Here is a 19,067-nt window from a genome sequence, read left to right as displayed (position 1 = left end):
CTACACATATATCAGATGAACTAAGGAAATGACCTGCTTTTCCTCACCATCTAATCCTTTTCAGCAGTAGTAAAATGAAATGCTAATTATAGCATATAAAGGTTAGAATTAGTGCAATAGAAAATATGTAATTTTTAAAAGTATATTTCTGCTTAAAAAGCTACAAATTGTGTACAGAAAGGAACTAAGTAACGAGAGAAAAACCATAACCAAGGACAAGAGATTATGTTTTGCATTTCAGATTGATAATATAAGTAAATATAGTAGAAACCTCTCAAATACACTCATATTTCCCATAAAATGATACAAATTTCTAAATAATTACTCTCTCATGAATACATACAGAATGACTGCAAGAAAGAAAAAACCCACCAATTATCAAATGAAAAAAAAACCCCCTTGGATAAATCCTGAAATTATATTTCTTGCTCACTCCAACAAGTGAAAGCAGGATTTGGCTAAAATTTTGACCTGTAAATTCTTCTATTTAGCTGCAAGACACCTGGAAAACACAGAATTACCAATTGAAATTCAGGTTTTTGTCATCTTTTTTTTAAAAAGAGAAAGTTTGTATTGATTTTCCCTTACCTTTCCCTTTGTTTTTTCACAGAACAGAAAAGCTCAGTCTTTCTATTGTAGTGAAAACAGCTGAAAATGAATTTGTGTAACTGCGTTTCAGCAAGAGCCCATAATGACCCTTCACCATCTCAACAGATGATATAACAAGTTGAAAAGTTTTTATCTGTTCCTGAACTAATTTGTGGCCATTAATAACAGCTTTTGCAAGAAGGTTTTGTTACTCATTAATTAGGATTCATTAGGATTCTAAGTGGCCAGCTTTAAATTACCAATCAACATCCCTATTTATTTTGATGGAAACAAATAACCAAACAACATCTTCCACTGAGCCTGGCAGTGATTTCAGGTTAGCCAGGGGATATACAATTTTTAAGGTGCCTACTTCCTGGTATGTGTAAAAAGGAGTTGTTTAAGACCAAAGATAAATGTTTTGCTGTAATCAATCAGGATACCTTAGCTTGGTCATGGAAAGCTCTATGTTCAGCAAGCCTGTTTGGCAGCTTTTCTGGAGATCATAAATCAAAAGATTCACAATAATTTTCAGCATTTTTTTGCAGTGAGGCCACTCCCCAGGTCTGTGCCTCACTGGGATAGTTTCTGGGATTAAACTGTGGTTGATGCAGGAAGAAATGAAGATAGTAATGACAGTTGTTGCTACTTTCTTTAGGGCCAAGAATCCACCAAAAATTCAGAATTTGATAATTATTTTTTGATATGCCAATATAGACACATATAGACTGACTTAAACCAGTGATCTTACTACCTCCAAAATGCAGATTAGACCATTGAAATTGTAAACCATAAAAGTTTTGGACAATATTTGTTACACTCAAAGCTCGCACACGAGCACTTATTACAATTCTGCCGTTAACTTTGGACACTCCACTCAGCACACAAAATTCTTTGGCTTTTGACAGCTTTACAAAGGAAATTTGCTATTCACACGGTGAATGAGGGTATGTATTAATTTGCCTTTCAAAGCGCGTGCAGTCCACTTTGCTGCTGATAATCTGCATAAAAGCGGATTAAGGAATCGGGAATCCTTGGGGTCACGACAGTCAGTGCATGCTGAAAGTGGCGTCCCATGATAAATTCAGCATGTATGTCTTCCTGGAGGGCTACGAGGGCTGCTTCTCTACAGACTGCTGTTATCTGCAAATAAACAATAAAAAGAAAACCCAGATAGCATTATTATAATAAAAGTTATCACTTGAAAGGAAGAAAGCAAACACAAGAATATTAGCATACAACACACTTCAACTGCCAGAGACTCGAAGGGACAGAGCTTCATCAACTCTTTTTTAAACAAGTGTGATTGTGGGTGATAAGAACATCCAAGACACAGGATATAGCTTGAAATTCAAACCACAGTAACATTACATTTCAAATTACAGTATAATGCAAGTTAACTCGATAATCATATTACTTTGTGTTAAACTCCCTGCAATACCTGATAAATTAAAGCCCCAACAACTAATGATACATTTTTCTGTCCTCAAAGCACAAGAGCAGATATTCCCAGGCTCTGTGGGCACTTTTCTTTCTCAGCTTTACACTGGGAAAGAAGTAAAAACAATTAATTCAGAAAGGAAGGCTAGAAGGAGAGGGGTGTGTGGAAGGCAAGGAGGGTTAAGGTCTCATACCCTGCAATGTGTTTTTAAGCTCTCTGGACTTCAGACAGCGGAAACAGACTGATGCCAGTGTCACTCTAAAGACACATTACTGTGGTGAAAAGAGCTTGTGGAATGAAAAGAGATATTGTGATTTCCAGTGCAACAGGGAAAACAGTGATTGATATTGACTGCTCCCTTATATCTGTAAATGAAAGAGCCAGCTGAAACACATTTGTCCAGCTATTCAGCATATTTTCTCTGTTTGTTCACTTACTGAAAAGAGTTCCCCCTCCCGCTTATGCTGTGCTAATGGTTGCCAAAGCCCTTTAGTAGCTTTTTAGAGGATTTAGCAGCATGTTTAGGAAGCTTTCACAAGAAAACATGCATGGATTTAGATGGCTTTGTCAAGTTACAACAATATTACTATTAGTTCTGTGCTGCTCTAATGAGCAGTGAAGCTAAACACTGCTGTTATGCATTTTAATGCTTTTCAGGACTTCAGAGACAGTTAATGTGGAAGCATAGCTGAGATTTAATGCACCAACTTCTTGTGGAGATAGGTAATACATCACCTAGGAAGTTAAAAGAGGATCTTGGTCTTTCCATTCAGCTTTTTCTCTAAGTAGACAGTGTGACTCTTTCACTATCTCTAACCTAAGTATAAAGCTGCTTGGAAAAAAACCCCAAATCAGATCAAGCTCCTCCCCATCACACCCTGCCTAACACCAAGAAACCCAGATGGAAAAAACAGATCCTAAGCATCCTGGACTCTAAACCTGTGTTGGTCTTTGAAGGAGAGGTGCATTTCCCCTGTTTAAAAACTACACTCAGGGCAAGTCTTCCATAAAATGAAGAGAAAGAGAACATCTGGGGGTACTTACAGGCATTACTGAAAAAAAAAAACCCAAAACACAGAACAGCAAGTTTTGACTGTCCTGTCCTGCTTATAGAGACTGCTACCAATCTACAGCATCAAAATTACGAAGTGGGGTATCACTGTAGCATGAGAGTTCACTGTTAGAAGCAGAAGCTGAAGGAAAGACTTGCAAGCGGGCAGATCTGCAAAAGAAAGAACCACTCTGCCAGTCTTAGTTATTCTCATTTCATTTGTCCGCTGATACACGTAGGAGGAATTTGCCCATAAGCTGATACTTCTGGCGATGCTTTTACTTTATTGTCTGCCAAAAGTATCTGTTACAGTGGCAATAATTAAGCTTCAAAGGATTTTGTTTGTTTTAATTTTATTCTTAAAGACTGATCCATAAGTTATGTGATAACTGAAAATTACTAGAGGTGAGGAAGCTTCCTAGGAATATTTCAGCTGCTTTTAAGGGACGAGGAAAGAATTTATCATTTTAAGCCTCTTTTCCTGGCTGAACTCAGAACTTCTGTGACCTAAATATTTTATATATTGTTGAGTAATAACCAGCAGGCATTATGGCACAGTGTTTAAAGTTTGTGCCCTTACTTCTAGTCACAGAAGTCACATGGCATTGTTTCCATTCCTTGGCTAACCCAGAATGTATCAGGTTTCTGAAGTAAGAGATTGGACAAGGCAAGTTTGATTATTTTTCTTCATTCAAGTATGCTATGTTTAAAAAAAAAAAAAAAAAGTCCTCACAAGCATTCTCACTAGCTATTAAAGCTAAATCACTCGTGAAAAGCAAACACAAGTAGTAATATAGCCCCAGTGAAATGAGAGTGAGTTCATCTGGTGAAATCTGCCGCTTTATTGGCCTAAGGCCTGCTACTTTTTCATAGATATTTCTTGTCACAGTTGTGTTAGGATATTTCTTACTAGACCAAGAAACTGAAGGGTTTTCACAGGTCATTTCTACCTGGATTAAAAACGGCGTAGATTGGGTCAAGTGAGGCAAAGAGCGAAGGTAGCAGAAGGGGTTTGTTGACAACAATGGAAGAAAACCAGCAGCTTTGCAGCAAGGTATGGATCCTTCCCAAGCTTTGCAACAGTCCAAAACCAGTAGCTGCATCTAGGGTATCAGTTTTAAAACCTTACAGCAGATCTATCTTCAATGAATTTGTCCAATTAGTTTCTTAAATCGCTTCTCCTTTTGGCCTCCACAACATCATCCTGTAATGAGTGCCACAGTCTAATCATTCATTGTACAAAAAAAGCACTTTTGTTTGTCTTAAACCTGGTAATTTCAGCAAGTGCCTCCTAGTTCCTGTGTTATGAAAACTGTGATTCATCTGTTGTTCCCTGTTCACCTTCCCTGTATCACTGATGATTTACAGAGTTTTATTTCATTCCCTCTCAGTCAAGTCTTTGCAAGCTGAAGAGTCCTCAATGATTCAGCCCTTGCTCCTGCAGAACTCGTCCATCCCTTAGCCCATCTGCCATATTGTCTTTGCTAGTTGTGCTCCATCGTCTTGCTGTCGAGCAGCTGAAGCTGTGCAGGGTACAGAGAGCCATGCCACGGCATAGCAGTGTTTCTGGGTTGCTTGCAGTTCCTTTCCTATTATTGTATTTGCCATCATATCAGTACCAAGATTATTTTTCTCACAAAATTATACACATTGCCTCCAGTATCTTTTCTGGAGTGATAATATCAAACTTAGGTCATATTCTTGTGAATTTGAAGCCGGGGCAATGGGTACAGGCTGGAACATAAGAGGTTCCAAAGAAATACAAAGAATTTCTTCACTGTGAGGGTCACGGAGCACTGGAACAGGCTGCCCAGATGGGTTGTGGAGTCTCCTTCTCTGGGGACATTTAAAAGCCACCTGGATGAGTTCCTGTCTGACCTACTCTAGGTGGTCCTTCTCTGCAGGGCACTTGGACTAAATGATCTTTCGAGGTCCCCTCCAGCCCTTGAGATTCTGTTATTCTAGGTGATTTTCTTTTCTCTCCATTGCACTTATCTGCATGAATAGCTTCTGCCTATAAATGAATTTCGTGAACCAACATTACCTATCTGCCAGTTTTAAGACAATTCTTAATTATTTTCAAATACAAATCCAAGGGATCACAATTTTTACCTTTTCAGTATAAAAAAAGACCAAAAAAAAGAGTACAGTCTTTTGGATCTCTGTGTGTTGTAAGGAATAGGAATAATGTCCCAGTCCTGTTCCCAAGGCAAAATTGCAGGCCAATGTATTGAAGGACAAAACAAGTATTTTTGCCTGTGTTTGAATACAGAGTGTCTTTCAGCATTACCTGTTAAAGCAGTAATAAAGATATTAAGTGATTGTCAGAAACAACAGTGATTAAACAGCAACAGACTAGGTAGTAGGTAATTAAGTAATAACTGCAGAGGTGTGGGGTGTTCTTACAGAGATGAATAGCCAGCCAGGCATGGTTGAATACTAATGAATCTAAAAGTACCAAATTAATCCCTAGTTTGACTATTAATATCATTATAAATTACGTTTAACAAACATAATTCTCATTTTCAATGTAATGAGAGTAAATTATTGACCTATGTTGGCATGGAAATACTTTTGAATTAATGGATTAAAAAAAAAAATAAAAAATGAATGATGTATCATCTGAATGAGTGCTTTAAGACCAGAAAAAAAACCAACTCATTTAGAATTCTACTTCACTGTCAGAAAGGCAACTGTATCAAACTATCCTGGGATAAAAGGAGAACAAAAATTTGCTATCTGAACCACACATACAGAGAAATCAGTAATAAGCAAAGCCACACACAAACTCACAGCTATGGCTCAGACAATGATAAGTCCCAAAAAGAAATGGATTTACACCTAGTTGTTCCCTCCCCATTTCACTCCCAGCAACAATAAAAAGCCCAGTGCCAGTTATTGTTCCCTGAATAAACAGCATTCAGCATAAACCATCTTTCTCCCGAAACCAATGGTTACACTGGCTGATTCAGCCTGGCTGATTCTCCTGCATTCTGGCATTAAGAACCAACTCTTTCCAGCGTACTGAAAGTCCTTTTGAGCTTCTTTGTGTTTAAAGTGCTTTAAATAGCTTTAAAGAATCTTTTTTAAAAAAAGAGAAATGAGCTTCTGTGTTAAAGCCTTAGGTATTTTCAAGAAAGTGGTTTTGTTAGTGCAGAGTCTGTTGGGAACACCTGTGAATGTCGGGTTTAATTGGGCTGCAGCTGGTGTCGATTGTGTGTGCAGTAACTGGCAGCCACTGCCTGGCCGTACATTGTGTTTCATTTTCCTTTTTCCTTCCTTTTTAACTTGTTCCTCCACCCCGCCAGTTAAAGTTGTAAGGGATTCTGTGTAAGAAGGATTAGGAGCCTGGAAACAGAATAGTACCCTGTGGTTTGTGAATAGCGCAAATTGTGGCGCTTCCTGGATGAAAACTACCTGCGAGGCTGTGCGCCCATGTGGTGCACGCCTGCTAGGCCCTGTCAAAGGAAGACTCTGTATAGGTCTGGGGAGTTTGCTTTCCCGCTCTGTTAAGGAGAGATAAAAGCTTCTTACATGGCATTTTTAAAAAGACATGAACAACTCCTGGGTCAGGACATCTGTTTCGCACTCAGGCAAGTTCCTACTTGGGTCAGGCACTAACTCTTACCCTGCATCAGACGCTGCTCAACACAGAGGGATAGCCTTATCCCCACAAAAGTCAGAAAGCTCTCAGAACCCAGGGTCATCACCTGATTGAGGAAAGAGCGGGGCATGGACACCTTTCCGAAGTGAGAGGAGAAAACAAATCAGGAGAAAACAAATCAGGAGAAGATGCACCATAGGCAGAGAGGCTAAAAGACACTAGCAGGAAGAGGTTGCTGATCGTATTCTAGAATTGTCATCAATATCTCAATTCAATGCAACTCCAGCAGCATGCAACTTTCTGCACGGGATTTGTACAAGGCTCAATGCAGTTAGTGGGCAGAGGCAGCCAATACCTCCATGTTTTTGCCATCCCCACAGGTCACTCCTGCTCAAAGGGTGGGATGCAGCCCCTCTTTCTCCCCTCTCCTTTGTGCAGGCACCACCCACTGCTGACCGCAGGCTCTCACACATCTCTTGTGCTGGCTCAGGCACTAAGCTGGCCCTTTCATTAACTGATTCAATGCATCAGACCATCAGAAAACTAATCCAGAAAAAATAAAAAAGGCTTTAGCTTGCTGCTAGGGCATTGAGATGGGCTGACAGAGGGACTTGACAAGTACCACTCGGCACGGTGGAACACCTCCTTCCTCCAGCAGCATGGAGCTGCTGCATTACTTGATGAAATGTTGTGCTTGCTTACCCTGTTTTAGCATCCCCGAGCTGCTGTTGATGCACATGGCCACCTATCTAAATTAGTTCAGGTACTGCAGCATGACGTTGGCTGGGCTAGGGAGATGTGCCCCAGACAACACTTTTGTACAACATACTACTTGTAAAGGTTAAAAATACTATTTTAAGATGTCCCAAATACCATTGTTTTGGGGTTTTTTTTCCCCAAAATGGGCAAAAGTGAGAGGCTGTTAACTGGCAAGAGGTGTGTTTTTGATGTATTTCAAAGAAGCTTAAATTTAGTACTTCTCTAGCATTTCAACTTTCCTGTTTCATGTATATAACAGATAAAAGAGGAAAATGCAAGATAACATTTCCTTTTTTTTTTCTCTTTTCTGAGAAGAGAACTTCTTACAGACCACTAGAAATCCTGTTCTTTTTTAGGAGAAAAGGTTTCCAGTACTATGAAGTAATTCATCACCCAGCAATACATTTTGATCTAATCTTTGAAAGACAAAGAATTGCCTCTGTATGTCCTTCCACTTAATTCTATGATGTGGAGATTTAAATGGGATGGATTGTACATTTAGGCATTTTGAAAAAGGAAAATAATCTATTCTGATCTGAAAATGATGAAGCATATTAGCATAATGATTTTCATGCAGTGTCCATTCATTCCTCAGCTTCATGTACTGTACCTACCATTGGTGCTTTGGAGTGAATTTACTTAAGACACGATTGTCACTCTACAAAATTTTCCCAACTAAAATGTGCAAGGGCACACAAGTGTCTCAATAAAACATAGGCTTCTTTGATCTCTAAGCAACTGTGTTCTAAAATGTTGTTAGTTTTTCTCAAGTTAAAGTGTATAAATCTAATATGGTTCTGTATTCTTGAACACTGTCTTGGAAGAGATGAGTTCTTATTCATATTGCAGTCATCCTCTCCAATGACATCCTATAATTAAATTTTAGATTTTCTAAAAAGATAGCCTTCTTTCTTCCCTGTTTACTAAAAAGCCATTCAATACAAATGGATATTGGGTAGTCTACTTTAAACAGGTCTGTAGTGATGAAGCAGCACCTTTGCAATTCTTGAAAAACGACATCTTGTGTGAGCAAACAACCCCTGCTATTACTGATTTCTTTTATGAGAAGTTGTTAAATAAACGTAATTGAACAAAACCAGCTCCTTTAACAATGTCTGTAAGTGACCTTAGTTCAGAACAGACTGGCCCAAATTGTCACCATTTAATCTGCAGTTTGCTTATTTGTGTCACTTTGCGGATTGACGTGCATGCAATCATGCATGTGAGTGTCCAGAGCTTACCTGAGGTGCTGCACAGGGACATAAAGTGGTGATGGCACCTGAATACATCTGACCTGGACAATGGCTCACACTGAGCTCTTTCCATGGTTGCCACAGCAGAGACCAAGTCCACCTTCTGCCCCCTTCTCCCGGTCTCGGCCAGGAGGGACAGAGTTTGATTCACTTCACCTATCTGCTGCGGTCACCTGGTGCCAAGAGCCTGGTTTGTCAGCCAGGGGCTGAGCCAGACAACTGGCCAGTTGCTCTTGTGGGACAACGGCATCATGACAACAATCAATAAGACAGCAGTAACTGCAAAATCCTACGTTTAATTACTCTTATGGTATCAAAAACTGAACGCGGGTTGTGCCTGGGCAGTAGAATTATTACACGTATCAGCAGCTCTTATGATTCCATAAAGCTTAACCACATTCAGAGAAGAGAAGGGAAATATCAGGTATGTAGCCAAAATGAAGCATATGTATCATAACTATAGCACGTGATGACAGCTGAAGAGAATAAACCAGAGCCTTCAGTGGTACATGCTAAGTGTCATCACACATACCTCTGCTCATCCTGACATGTTCTAACAGAGCAAAGCTTTGACTCTGTCTGCAAGTTTGCTTTCTTCTTCTTTCCACTCTCTTAAAAAACATTACTAGATGTGGTATCCTTCCAAGCAATATATAAAACATGTAAATTCCAATTTAACTTTTGTAACTACAAGCCTAAAATGCAGCTATTTTCCAGAACGTGCTCTGTCGATATGGCTCCCATCAGTTTAGCAGAGACATGGCACAGCTACACCTTTCACAAAGGAATTCCGTAACAAAACGAGTTTTTACATGCTGGGACTAAATATTTTTAAACAGCACTCTCTGCCAACTTCAAGTTTCAGCTATATTTGTGCAACTAAAAAATAAATAAATAAAAAAAATGCACACATGTTTCTATGCAAGATTAAGCTGCATTTCTGGTTAACCTCAGAATTATTTCATTTTTATATAAACATTTAATGAGAAAGTTTAACTTCTTCCCTTCAATGAGGAAAAGGAAGCCAAGCCACTAGAAAAACAGAGTCTTTCTATATGTGAGTGCGTGTGTGTGTGTGCACGCACTCTTTTTAATTAAAAGTAATTAACAGGATACTGTGTTCTCACTCACAGTATGCTGTTACTACAGAGGCCCTGTGCACAGAGCCAATGCTATTTTGCTGAATGCCGCTAGCAAGGCAGATTGAATTATGCAACTAAAAATTTAAAAGTAGAAGGCTTGGAGGACATCATTAGCTGTAGCTGTCGTGAGTTTCTCTCTAGAAATGCAAAACAAAAGAAAAAGCTGCAAAATGGATTTGGCAGCTTCTACCTTACAAAACCTATCATGGTGTTAAGTAGTTGTTGTGTTTTCCTGCTTTCTTTTCAGATTTTGAGGCAAAGAGATAGGAGGTTGGGACATACATTCAGTGTATTCCGTATTTCTTGCACTGAAGAATAATTCATGCCTTCTCAAACAAGTAATTCCTGTCTCGTGTTCAACTTGGGGAAGTAGCAGAGGCCTTAGACTCCTATCAGAACAAAGCAATGAAAAGCAATTCTGCAAAAGGAATTGGAATTGCCTTCCCTTCCCTAAAAGGGGTTTTTTTTTTTTCAAAAATAGAGCACAAACAGTCTCAAACTGTCTTTCAACTCCTATCAGCTCCAGCAGCATTTCTATTACATCACCATTTAAAGATTGCTGGAGCCCTAAACTCGCGAATCCACTCAGCTACAACGAAAGCAAAAAATTCTTTTTTTCATGGGTTATTTAATCTCTCTCTGTTGTCTTGTCTTTGGAGCTATGGTAAATATTGTCTCTGATTTGGATCTTGCATAGCAGGTTAATAGCAATTGTATTTCTAGTTACCTACATATGAGATACCGTAACACAATAAAGTAAAAGCAAACAAACTCAGTTAAAAATAATGAGCAGAAAGTCTAGCAAGTCCTCTGGTATCAATTTGGATAGAAAGCATACAAATCCTATGATAATACGAGAGATATATACTTTCTGGGTCTTTGCATGGCTATTTCCACAAGCATATACATCCTGAGTTGTGGCAGGGACTGAAAAAAGACATTTGTTGTGTAGGGCCTTTAGCCTGCAAGATGAATAATGCCCTTAATGGAAAGTCTCCTGCTTTTATTTATTGGGCTCTCAGTTCCTGGAAGGTGTGAGATGTCTCTTGTGGAGTATCTATTTCCTCAGCAGGATGCTAGAGGAATTTTGGATTGTTTCTAAGTCTACCTCTTGGAGCTTCCCATGGTACCCAGCTGCTCATGTTTCCTAAGAAATTCAGGAGGGAGGGCCAGAGCATGCCAGTATTCCAGAGAGGCAGAGTATAGCTGGGAGAAGAGTCAGACCTACAAAGTAATGCCATTATCCACAACTAGATGTACAGTTATTTCTCCTTAAGGAGGAAGTAAAAAGGCTGGTAAAAAAGCCTTAGTTTTAATGCAAGTTTTGGTAGTGCAAGATAAAAAAAAAAAAAAAGAAGGAAAAAAAAGGAAAAATAGAGAAGTAATTATAGCATGAAAAAAACCTATGAATGATATAAATATATGAGACAAGAAAAGCGGTGTACCAACAATTACCTTGAGTTAAGGATTTACATAAGGGGTATATTTTAATGGACTAGAAAGTCAGCAAAACAGCAGTAAGACAGATATGACAGTATGATCTGTGTGACACTCTAAAGCAGTGATGCACTAGTCACCACCTCTTTTTGATCTGGCCTTTTGATGAGCCTGTTCAAGTGCTAACCAGCAGAAACCTAATCTGGCAACACATAAACAGGTAGTTTTTGCTGCTTAAGCAACCTGAATTGTCTCACCTAGCATATAGGCAGGAAGGTAGGCAAGGGAGGAAGGCTCTGAAGGCAGGGATCTGCAGCAGAAAGTGTGTTTAAAGCACACTGAAGCTTGGAGACATAGTGAACCTACATACAAATACTTTCACTTGTTCAACTTCTTTCACTCATCTGCCAATTCAAAAGCCATTGTAAGATGCATCTAATTAAATATAGAGTATGTGCAGGTGGCCTTGCACGGGGGTCTTTAAGGTGGGCAGCCCCCACATTTCCCAAACAGATCTTGGTGTTCTGACTTGACACCCCTGATCTGGTTTTAAGATGTACATGCTTAAGAAAACTCAAGTAGCTTGAGCTAGTCAGTCATAAGTCACAATTCTAATGTCAATCACAGTGTATCTGCTAACTACTGTTAGTTTCATTCAAAGCTTTGAACAAGACATCTCAGGGGTACCTCTGTTGTGTCTACTGAATACAGTCCATAGGTAAATGGGACCAACTGTTTCTAGTCTAAAATTCCCCAGTTTGGAATTGTTACACTGAGAGCGTAATGTGAGGGATGCACAGCACTATCCTAAAGCATGAGCTCTCTCACAAGTGGAACAGTTCATCACCCCATACAGATGGCCTCCACTACTCTGGGAATAAGCCAAAGAATAGAATAAGGCAGTATAAGGTAAAATGCTGAAATGTTAAGAACCTGTAGTCAGAGCTGTCAGCTACCTTCGCTAAAAAGTTATGAGCAACCAGATTAATGAGGCATCTGCTTTTGCACTGTTAATATGAAAACTTCACATTTGAGTGCCCTCCTGCAGCTGAAGAAACTTAACCCATGTTGTGTCTGAAAGTCACTTCAGTTTTCTGGATAACCAGATCTGCTACTCCATGGATAACAGATCTGATTTAGCAAATTCCTCCATTTCCTCTCTTTCATACCTGTAAACTTCTTCTCAGTTTGTAACATGTTATTGTGAAAATCACCTCAGACTCTTGAGTCTTCTCCCCCTCTTTCCTTGTCTAGGCAAGACAATGTAATGCTTTCTAGCACTATGAAGACTAAGAAAATGGGTCATTTGCATTTCTCTTCACTTAACATTTTTGCAAATATGCATAGGAGGAAGGAGGGGAGTCTCCATTCCCTTTCCACCAGGTTGTATGGAGCTTGCTTTTCAGTGTTAACAGTATTTGAACTTCTAAGAAGTCTCAGACTAGCAAGAAAAAACAACAATTTAAGGCCAGAAATTTATGAAATTTATGCTTAATAGTGTTCAGCCATGAGAATCCCCCTAGACCTCTGTGACATTTGCTGTCCTTAACCACAGTGGTCTAGGTTCAATAATCCCTGTTTCAAGCCCTTGCCTTTGGTTCTTGCATCAAAGCAGAGCAGGTCTAAGCCCTCTGCACAGGAAGCACAAATCCACAACCCCCTAGAAGGTCCCTCAGGCCACCTAAGCTCTGCAGAGCAGCACCTACCTTTTCCCAGCAGTGACAGAGGGAGGTGAGAATGATCACATTCATTAGGTAGGTGCTTAATATTTTGGGGGGGGGGGGGGGGTCTGTACATGCTGTCACATACAGTATTACTGTTTTCAAGGACATTGAGATAATGCCAAGTGTTTCCCAACTTTCCTTGCATCAAGAAGATTTACTAGGAGAGCATTTACCATCACGGCAGAGGCTGGGATCAAGGAGGGAGGGAATAGTGCCCGAAGGAGCCGCAGAGCATGCATCAAGAGCAGGCTGAGAAAGGTTGACTATAAGAAATCTAAGAATTCATAGCTAAAAAAATCTCAAAAGCCATTAAGAAACGTTAGTATAACCAGAAACAGGAGTGGCCTGTGCAACCAAAGTGCTCCCAAGGTGCCATGTTCAAGGGACAGTTACAAATGAAGTTACAGTAAAGTTTCCTGTAGGAGTATGCCTTTTGCTGGTTTACCTACTAGAGTATAAAGTCTGCCAGAGAAAAGATTCTGTTTCTCCCAGTTTCCATCACTGGAGAAAGGAATTGTATCAGCTCTCTTTGTCCAAACAGCTATAAAGAGAAAAATGGGAGGATAGATGAAGGAAATAACTATTATGGAGAGCAACAGGAAAGACAGAAAGGACTCTTGGGCTGGGAAGGCTTTTGGCAGAAAGAAAGAAAGAGAAAATGAGGAAAAAAACCACCAAACACCAGTACTGTAGTTTGTACAGACCCTAGCTAGTCCTCAAATCTATAACCCGAAGAGTAACACAAAAAGTAGTCTTAGCCTGTACTGTAAGCCTCTGTACAAGAAACATGCAAGTCTAGATCTTCGAAATATCTAACAGTCTTCTTTGGAGGAAGCACAGATGAAGACCATCTGTTCCTCTTATCTGCAGCATTGTGGATGCACTCCTCTCAACAGAGCCTGCAGCACACATATGCCTTCAGGAATTTCCATCAACATTTTACTATGCTAAATTGTGCAGCCAAGTTATTGTTCTCTCCTTTGTTGCCATTCTAGTCCACCTACTTAAGCTCAGAAATCACTTAGCAGTCCATGGCACAGAAGCATAGAGGAGGATGCTACACATGACAGCAATGAACATCATGTGTTAAGTGGCAGTGAATGGAAGAGGCAGAAAAATAAAGGACACCCTTTATTTGGGTGGGCAATGCTGGGTATCTTTAGCTCACACTGCCCTGTTTTCCTAGCATAGATTTGTACAACTGATTTTGTCCCCAGCCCCTTGTCAAGAGATGAGTTCATAAGACTTGCTCAGGAACAGCTTATGTTCATTAGGAAGCATGAGCTTTCTGCTTTCCAGTGTATTTACTCATTTTATGTTGTGTGCACAGACACAAGGACAGGGACAACAAGAGTTTTCACCCCTCTACAAACACATTACAAGATGATAAAAAATATGAAGACAGCACATACAGGATGCCACCACAGAAACACTGTTTTCCATACTGAACCAAAAGACAAATGCTATTTTCTCTCTACTTTATAATTATTCAGTACTGTAAGGATCGGGAGATGTTCTTAATATTTCCTACTTGTTATCAAGTTGAATGCTTTTCCTGGTATCTGAAAGACTTTGTAGTATCAGTCATTTGCTTTGTATGGTATGAGCAAGCTATAAATTAATTAAATGTCATGAGGAAGCAGGATTTCATTGCTTCCTTTCATCTGTGCAACACCGCAGAACTGTTACTTCCCTCAGGAGCCTGAATTAGTGGAGCTGTTTGTTTTAGTCAAAAGTATACATAGGAAGTGCCTCATCTGTGTGTTCATAGGCTGCATCAGAACATGCAGGTTGTACAGCACAGCTGGAATTCAGAAAGCCTCACTCATGTGTCTCCTACTTACCAAGTGCAGTAATGACTTACAAATCAAATACCGTAACTCTTGAGAGACCTGGTAACGGGCGCAGAGTCACAGTAACGCTCCAGCACTGATGTCTTGTTTCTACCCTCATAACCATGTCAGGAACAGCGGCTGTGGCACCACAGAGCCCTGAAACAATCTGGGACTCTCCCTCTATGTCATTAAATGCTATTTCACTAAATTACAAGGGCACAAGTCATACTGTATCCATAAGCACATGTATGCCACAGGCCTCTCCCGATATTTCACTCAGCTGCAGATCATTCAAAATCCCACGGAAGAAACATTTCAATATTCATACTCTTTTTTTTATCCTTTGGTAAGAGGAAGACCTTCCTCCCCTCAGTGGACACAGTATTCAAACCACATTGCCAAATACTATATGATGTCCTTTCCAGAGTTAACTTTTAATTTCCTGACTCTACTGCATGAGAAATTTTCAAATTGTCTTGGCAGTCACTTTATGGCATGTGCAGACCTAATTGCAGAAGTGAGTGCAGAGTCAGCCCAAATGAAAACCTCCGGACTCACTGAAGAATTTCTGCAGAATTACTTACTTGGTTGAATTAAGTTTCAGAGAGCACCACAGTCCAAGAAACAACTGCACATGTAATGCGAAGGGTGCAAATCTTTTTTGCCCCAGCTTGCTGCCTAGTAGGGAGAGGCAGGTGTCTTCAACATGACACTCAAAAAGCTGATGATTTTCCATTTTCATTTTTTAATGCCATAATTCATAACCCACAGATATTGTGCACGTCTATAAATCTTGGCATCCTCTCCACTAGGAAAGAATTTCCCGTGGTATTCAATTTTCTTTGCTTTACCTTAAGTCACCCTAATCATGCTGACATCTCCTATCGATGATTATATTAGTCCTAAAAGATCCTTAAACAAATGAAAAAGTCTGACTTCCACTCCTCAAGATCTGCTTCCAATTTTCTAAAGGAAATTAAATAATGTATAAATCAAATGCTGGGCGCAGGCCCAGGCAGCTGAACATCGCTTTGTCCTTTCAAAGTGAAGAGGAAGTGTCTGCTACAGAAGGGACAAGCCAAGAGAAATAAAGCTTAACCTCAGCTACATGTGAAAGTGATTTGGGATAATCAGGGGAATCTGCAAAGAGGTTAAAATGGGGACCACATACTAGCAGGAGAACTTTACACGATGATCAAAAATATATCAAGAGTTGACCTTCACCTGTGGGAGCTGCACAGCTCTGGCAGACTGTTACACCAAAGTAAGTGCGAAGGGCTGGAGAAAGAAGAGGTGAGCAACAAGTCAAAAATCTATTTATAGCTGGCATTTGTCATGTCAGGGTAATCTTATCAGGGTTTTTTTCAGTCTGAAAGATTCAGAACTAAGTACTGCATGACAACCCTGCAGGAAGTCAGCTACACAGCTGCTTTCCAGTTCTCCTTTAGATAATACATACTACTCAGATTATTAAGCCAGACACCAAGAGACTTCTCAATTTATGTACTGCTGGTCCTTCTCTCTAACACTGTATATATCTAGAAGGGGAAAAAGCATTAAAAAGTGCTAGATATTTTCCTGGTATTATTTTCTAGGCAAGCAACTGCTTTAATTGCCACAAGGCATTTCTTAAAACTTTTTGGAACAGACGTATTTTGTAATATGATTTCTCTATTAAAAGAAGTTCCTGATCCAGTTTATATGGCTTCAACAAGAGTTTACACTGACATTTTTGCACACAGAACAGGGTTTTAAAATCTCAGAGCAGCACTAGGCTTAATAATTAGGGTAAACGTAACCTTCCTTGCATAACCCAAACTTTGATGGAGAGAAAAAGGTGTTAGATTCAGCTGTTAAAGCTTCACCTCTAGGCTATTTCCTCTCTTCACCTTTAAAAAGTATAGAATATTTTAGGTGCAATGCAAATGGCCCTTAAACTTAGAATGTAGAAGAGGCTAGTCTTCACACTTCCCCGAGGAACCAGCAAAATTATTTTCAGTGTTGTCGTTTAGCAGTTGTTTGGTCTGTCACAACACTAATTGCATATCTGGCAAAGCAGGGACAGACATGTAACAGTTACACATACACATGAATTCATGAAACATTCTGCCTAGCTGTTGCAAACATGTCAGGATATACTTCACTGTTTTGTTGGCGTTTTGTTTAAAAAAGTAAATCCTCAAAAAAAACACCCCTACCAATTTCTTTCCCTTTTAAAAAAGTAGTCTGTGTATACATTCTTATTTAGTAGAGTTACTTTAAAGTACATAATGAGTGCTACTGCCATTTACATCTCATACAAATTCATTTGAACATTAAGCACACTTGGTTCAGAAAAAATAACAAGCCTATTGGGTTCACAGACTTGTAACTTACCAACAAGTATACATACATTTCATGAGAGCTATGAAAGATTAGGATTGGCTTCAGGAATGCTGTTTTAGTGAAAATAGGCAATTCAATCAACTGTTGTGAGCTGGGAGATTCTCCTATCCATCTCTCTGCTACCTCTCTCCTGGAGAGCCCCCCTGCAAATGAAGCATCAGCCCATACTAAGGCTATGTTTAAAAAAGTAAACCAAGCAAAGGAACTATGGAGTTTTGGTGAGACAACAGAGTTTTATATAAACACCATTAGAATAAACTTCTCTGTAAAGACCTCCAAGTTTCACATCTCTTTGTCTCCACAGGTTACCAAATATCAATAACAAAAAGAAAACAAACCATAAAGAATGATGCGAAGAAGTAGGAAGTTTTCACAGAATGTGGTTGTTTACCATCCTTTAATTTAAATAAAACCAGACACACAATATGTTACTCACACGTGAAAAAAGGAGAGCCAAAAAAGGAAGGAAAGACTTCCCTCTTTTCCTCTCTCCCTGTTTCAAGAAAACATACACAAAAACATTCATGCATCTGTTTTGGGTTCCCCTGATGTCTCCAGGCATTTAAAGGACAAGAGGGTCATTGAGAGCAGTCAATATGGTTTTACCAAAGGGAAGTCACGTTTGACCAACCTGAGAGCCTGATGCAACCAGGAAGATAGATGGTGGTAGTGCAGTGGATGTAGTTTATCTTGATTTCGGTAAAGTATTTGACACCATCTCCCACAGCATCCTCACAGCAAAACGGAGAAGGTGTGGGCTGGATGATGAGGTAGTGAGGTGGATTGTGAACTGGTTGAAGGGAAGAAGGCAGAGAGTTGTGATCAATGGGGCAGGGTCTAGTTGGAGGCCTCTATCTAGTGGAGTCCCTCAGTGGTCAGTGCTGGAACCAGTACTGTTCAATATATTCATTAAAGACCCTGATGAGGGAACAGAGGGCACTGTCAGTAAGTTTGCTGAGGATACTAAACTGAGGGGAGTGGGTGACACACCAGAAGGCTGTGCTGCCATCCAGTGAGACCCGGACAGACTGGAGAGTTGGGCAGGGAGAAATCTAATGAAATTCAACAAGGGCAAGGGTAGAGTCTTGCATCTGGGAAAGAATAACCCCATGTACCAGTACAGGTTGGGGAATGAACCCTTTGAGAGTAGTGTAGGGGAAAGGGACCTGGGGGTCTTGTTGGACAGCAGGATAAGCATGACCCAGCAATGTACCCTCATGGCCAAGAAGGCCAATGGCATCCTGGGGTGTATTAGAAGGGCTGTGGGCAGTAGGTCAAGAGAGGTTCTCCTCCCCCTCTACTCTGCCCTCGTAAGACCACATCTGTAATCTTGTGTCCAGTTCTGTGCCTCTCAGTTCAAGAGTTCAGCACAGGGCCACAAAGATGATGGGAGTGGAGCATCTCCCTTATGATGAAAGGCTGAGGGAGCTGGAGCTCTTTAGCTTGGAGAAGACGAGACTGAGGGGTGACCTCATTAATGTTTACAAATATGTAATGGTTGGGTGTCAGGAGGATGGGGCCAGGCTCTTCTCAATGATGTACAATGATAGGACAAGGGGTAACAGGTACAAGCTGGAACATAAGAGCTGCCAAAGAAATACAAGGAAGAATTTCTTCCCTGTGAGGGTGACAGAGCACTGGAACAGGCTGCCCAGATGAGTTGTGCAGTCTCCTTCTCTGAAGACATTTAAAACCCACCTGGACAAGTTCCTGTGTGACCTACTCTAGGTGGTCCTGCTCTGGCAGGGGAGTTGAACTAAATATCTTTTGAGGTCCCTTCCAGCCCTTGAGATTCTGTGATTCTGTGTAAACATAACTGAAGAAAAGCACGTGCTTAAACCCCTTATC

General features: G+C 40.2%; 1 protein-coding gene across 3 annotated transcripts in view; it reads right to left on the bottom strand.

The window, feature by feature from the left end:
- Positions 1–152: 152 nt before the first annotated feature.
- Positions 153–19,067, bottom strand: part of AFG2A (AFG2 AAA ATPase homolog A) — a 203,624-nt gene continuing 184,709 nt past the window's right edge. The window contains exon 13 of one of the 3 annotated variants that reach the window (XM_061994289.1): positions 153–1,731. In XM_061994289.1, coding sequence (XP_061850273.1) covers positions 1,555–1,731 — 177 coding nt within the window. In that variant the 3' untranslated portion in view covers positions 153–1,554. The remainder of the gene's footprint in view (positions 1,732–19,067) is intronic. The other 2 variants (XM_061994290.1, XM_061994288.1) reach the window with 2 other exon arrangements.

The sequence above is a fragment of the Colius striatus genome, chromosome 3, assembly GCF_028858725.1.
Source record: "Colius striatus isolate bColStr4 chromosome 3, bColStr4.1.hap1, whole genome shotgun sequence".
NCBI classification, from domain to species: Eukaryota; Metazoa; Chordata; class Aves; order Coliiformes; family Coliidae; genus Colius; species Colius striatus.
The sequence above is the reverse complement of the archived record's forward strand: the minus strand, read 5'-3'. Positions and strand labels throughout refer to the sequence as shown.